This window comes from Etheostoma spectabile, chromosome 20 (assembly GCF_008692095.1).
Source record: "Etheostoma spectabile isolate EspeVRDwgs_2016 chromosome 20, UIUC_Espe_1.0, whole genome shotgun sequence".
In the NCBI taxonomy this organism is placed as follows: Eukaryota; Metazoa; Chordata; class Actinopteri; order Perciformes; family Percidae; genus Etheostoma; species Etheostoma spectabile.
In genome coordinates, this window is record NC_045752.1 from 22,045,503 (window position 1) to 22,049,248 (window position 3,746).

The window sequence follows — 3,746 nt, forward strand, 5'->3', positions numbered from 1 at the left end:
GGGGGGGGACAGTGGGCTGTGAGAAGTGAGAGTGTTGGGGAGGGAAACGGCAAAACCGGTTCTTTCTTTTCCATGACAAACTAGGCCATGTCAGGCTCCACTCTGCTTTCTGTCTTCTGTACTTTGACTGGAGTACCCGAGCAGTCCTCACCCTGAGCAGAATCACAACAGGATTTAGTGCCAAGTAAGTAACATTTACAAGTGGTGGTCTAACAGAGCATAGTTGATCGGTGGTCCGTACGGATTAGTCTCGCTCTGCCAGACCTTCCTCCAAAGCCTGCTGGAGGAGGGTCTGGTTACTTCACATAACATTCGGGGAGGGATACGTGCTCTGGTTTATTGGCATTTTTTTTAAACCACTCCCAATCATCTTGGGCGGTGCTAAGCTGCGGTGCCGCTGCAAAATAGGCTCGGGAAGGTTTGTTCAAAAGTTGTTTTAGTTGTGCAACATAAACCCAGACTGGACAGATAGTCTAGCTAGCTGTCTGGATTTACCCTGCAGAGATCTGAGGAGCAGGTAACCCTAGTCCTCAGAAATCCACCAGGGTTTAGGACGCCAACACAAAGGAAGCGGAAAGAAACGGACATCCGGCCTATTGGAAATGAGTGAAATCTAGCGGATTTTCCGGCAGCTATAGAGCAATTCCGAAAGTGAAACGTCAAGGACATAGACAAGTTTGGATCAACACGGTTTGGAATGCATGTGAACCGTGGATCAATGGCACAGTTTAACCAAAACTATAGTGTGAAATACCTTTTTACTGTCGCCGTTACTTAAAGTAGGCAGACAAATCTCTATGGAGGGTTGCCCAAAAAAAAATATACAAGCAACACAACTTTGTGTTCACGTGAATGGTGCAAGTTAAAAATTCCTACAAGACCGGAACAGGAATAGCAATAGCGCTGATGTTCTGAAACAGATGTCAGCGGGGACTGTTTATAAAGCTCTCGCCCCTCTGCCCCTCTGGATTTAAAGGGTACTTCTAGGGCTGGGGAATCACCAGGGGCCTCACGATATTATTGCAACTTTAAACATATTGTGGTACATTGCAATTTATTACTTTTTCCCCCAACTTCAAATTTTTCCCAATTTCAAATGATGTCTCCAAAAGGGGACATCATTTCAACATCTGTTTCATCTAAAAAGAAACATTTCTCAGTTTGTTCATCTCACTTCAGTTTTAATTGCTGCAAAATGGGATTGTCAAGCAGACAAACTGATCAACACATACAGTATATAATAAAAGACTTGGAACCTGTGTATCGATAAAGTGGGCCACGGAAAATATTGCGATACTATGCTGTATTGATTTTATTCCCCTACCCCTAGTAACTACCGATTTTTTTTCAACCTGGACCCTAATTTTTAAGTTTAAGGTCTAAGTGACTGATAGAAACAGCGATCTTTGATACTGCTCCAGTATTAAGAGAGATCCCTGCAGTTGGCAGCGGTGAAACAAGCTACAATCTAAGTTAACAGGGGGATTGTCCAGCTTGTATTAACATTCACAAAAGTGCTCGTTCAGCCACTGACAGGCTCAGATTTTTCATTTAAAACCTATTTGAGACCTTTGTTTAACCAGAAACAGCTCTGAAGTCGCTGACACTAAACCTAAAGCGTTTTTTTGTTGTTTTATTTTGTTTCCGCTGACTTTGAATGAAGTGTATTTTACAATGCTAAAGTTATTGTTTATTTACATGGAGTCTTGTGGGTTTAGCTAACCTAATTTTGTGGATGTTTTTATGTAAAAGATTTTTTTTTTTCTTAGAAAGCCTTCCATAATGTTGTAGAATATTAACAAATAATTAAAATGTAACTACTAGGGGTGTGATGAGACACAAGATTGGTATCACAAAACTAGATTTTAACACTATTTTAAATAATATGGCTGGAGAAATTGTCTTTACTCAGAGAACTAAGGTCACAATGTAACCAAGCATTTCAATGCAGCAGTAAACAAGGTAGTAGGCTGCTCTTGTATTGAAATATGACCATTTTAAGACAACAGGAGACAATTTCACTTTCTGGTTCAGACTCATTAAAAAGAGATTTAAAAAAGAAGAAAGAGAGAAAGCGAAAGAAAGAGATCTCCGCAAGTCAGCGCCACACCTTGTGTGTTGAGAGAGAGAGAGAGAGAGAGAGAGAGAGAGAGAGAGAGAGAGAGAGAGAGAGAGAGAGAGAGAGAGAGAGAGAGAGAGAGAGAGAGAGAGAGAGAGAGAGAGAGAGAGAGAGAGAGAGAGAGAGAGAGACCTCTAAAGTTTTCACACTGGATTTTACCAGCAGCTTTGTACTAGTGCAACTCAATTTTGTGCTATATGCAAAAAGGGAAAACGTGTATATATTAAATATATTTCTTAAGACTTTAAAATGAGTCAGATCTAATGGGGATTTAATAGAACTCTACTAAACAGATGATGACTCAACCAAACTCACCTCCAGTGAAAGGCTGTGTGCGGGGAGAGAGGCTGTGGTCTTTTGGTCTGAGTCTGGCAAGGTTGGGAAGTCCAGCTCAATGTCTATTACATCATCGAGACCCAGCTCCCCACTGGAAGGACAGAAGACAAACCACACATGAACATGACCAACAGCTGATTGAGACTGGAGGTGACTGGGATCTTTGTTGGAAGGAAGATATCTTCTTACATATTGAGGACTTTGTCCTGGCCATCCTCTGTTGGGGGGTCCCAGGCGTGTAGTTTGACCTTCCACAGTTTGATCTGCTGGTCCCAGGAGCGACGGCTGTACTTCCTGAACTTATTGGGAGTCTTTGGGTGAACACCTGGCTGACGCATGTGTCTGGAAACAAAAAGGGGGTAGAGGGGGAAAAAAAGAAACGGAGAAGTTAAGAACCTGTGTATGATGTCAGTGGGGCTGATATTTTTTATATGAAATATTGATTCATAAAATCCAGAGTGGATCTTTGTCCGTATCATTTGAAACTAAAAAACGTTGGGAAACCCATTGGGGAAGGTGGATAATTAAGAGCCATTTTAAAAGAGGCCCCTTGAGCTCTCGCTTCAAGGTGTCTGAATGAAATGTCACTCAAAACTCACGGACTGTAGAAATGATAGAATATTTTTCATATGAAAGCAAAGTGGACTGAAATATCCCAAATCAACATTGAATTGGAAATGTAATCCAATTGAGAAAATCTGTGGTACAAAATACAGTCCAAAGTCAAGGTTCTACTTAGTTATTGTAAGACATTATTTATTATTGTTCTATGTCGCACACATGCTCATTATAGTTGCAATGGTGTATTGTGTGTGTGTGTGTGTACCTACTTTGGCACTTCCTTGGTGTATCGGTCATAGGCCAGTGTGTTCTTGCCATAGTTTATCTGTTTCTGGCGCCGTAGCAACACAGCCTCATCGGTCTCCATGTTTTCTCCCTCTCTTGAGTCACAGCTGCAGCAGACAGACAGACAGGGGTATTCACACATACAGACTCAAAGAATAATGTGCGAATGGAGAAAGGCTGTGACATATCACGTATTTTTGTGATGGCTGAAAAGAAAAAGTAACTGCCATTATATATTTAGTGGTGCCTTTTATTTTCAATTCAATGTTCAATTTGTTATTTATCGCAAGTGATATCATTACCGCGACATTCAACAACGTTAGCGCATATTTTCCTCATATCGCACAGCCCTAATTCTGTGTTTGTGCATTTTATACAGATCGGCGAGGCGGAATAACAATTCAATTTTATTCATAGTATCAATTCATAACAAGAGTTATCTCAA

General features: G+C 41.0%; 1 protein-coding gene and 1 long non-coding RNA gene across 4 annotated transcripts in view; one reads left to right on the top strand and one right to left on the bottom strand.

Moving 5' to 3' along the window:
* The window catches only part of LOC116669861 (uncharacterized), a 17,800-nt gene extending 16,812 nt beyond the window's left edge, over positions 1–988 (top strand). Inside the window, exon 3 of the long non-coding RNA XR_004326886.1 lies at positions 977–988. This is a non-coding gene — a long non-coding RNA (uncharacterized LOC116669861). The remainder of the gene's footprint in view (positions 1–976) is intronic.
* slbp (stem-loop histone mRNA binding protein) overlaps positions 60–3,746 on the bottom strand; it is a 5,666-nt gene continuing 1,979 nt past the window's right edge. For all 3 annotated transcript variants that reach the window (XM_032499934.1, XM_032499933.1, XM_032499935.1), the window contains exons 5-8: positions 3,286–3,408; positions 2,645–2,797; positions 2,435–2,546; positions 60–152 (exon numbers count right to left, since the gene is read on the bottom strand). In XM_032499934.1, the coding sequence (XP_032355825.1) occupies positions 81–152; positions 2,435–2,546; positions 2,645–2,797; positions 3,286–3,408 (460 nt within the window). In that variant the 3' untranslated portion in view covers positions 60–80. The remainder of the gene's footprint in view (positions 153–2,434; positions 2,547–2,644; positions 2,798–3,285; positions 3,409–3,746) is intronic.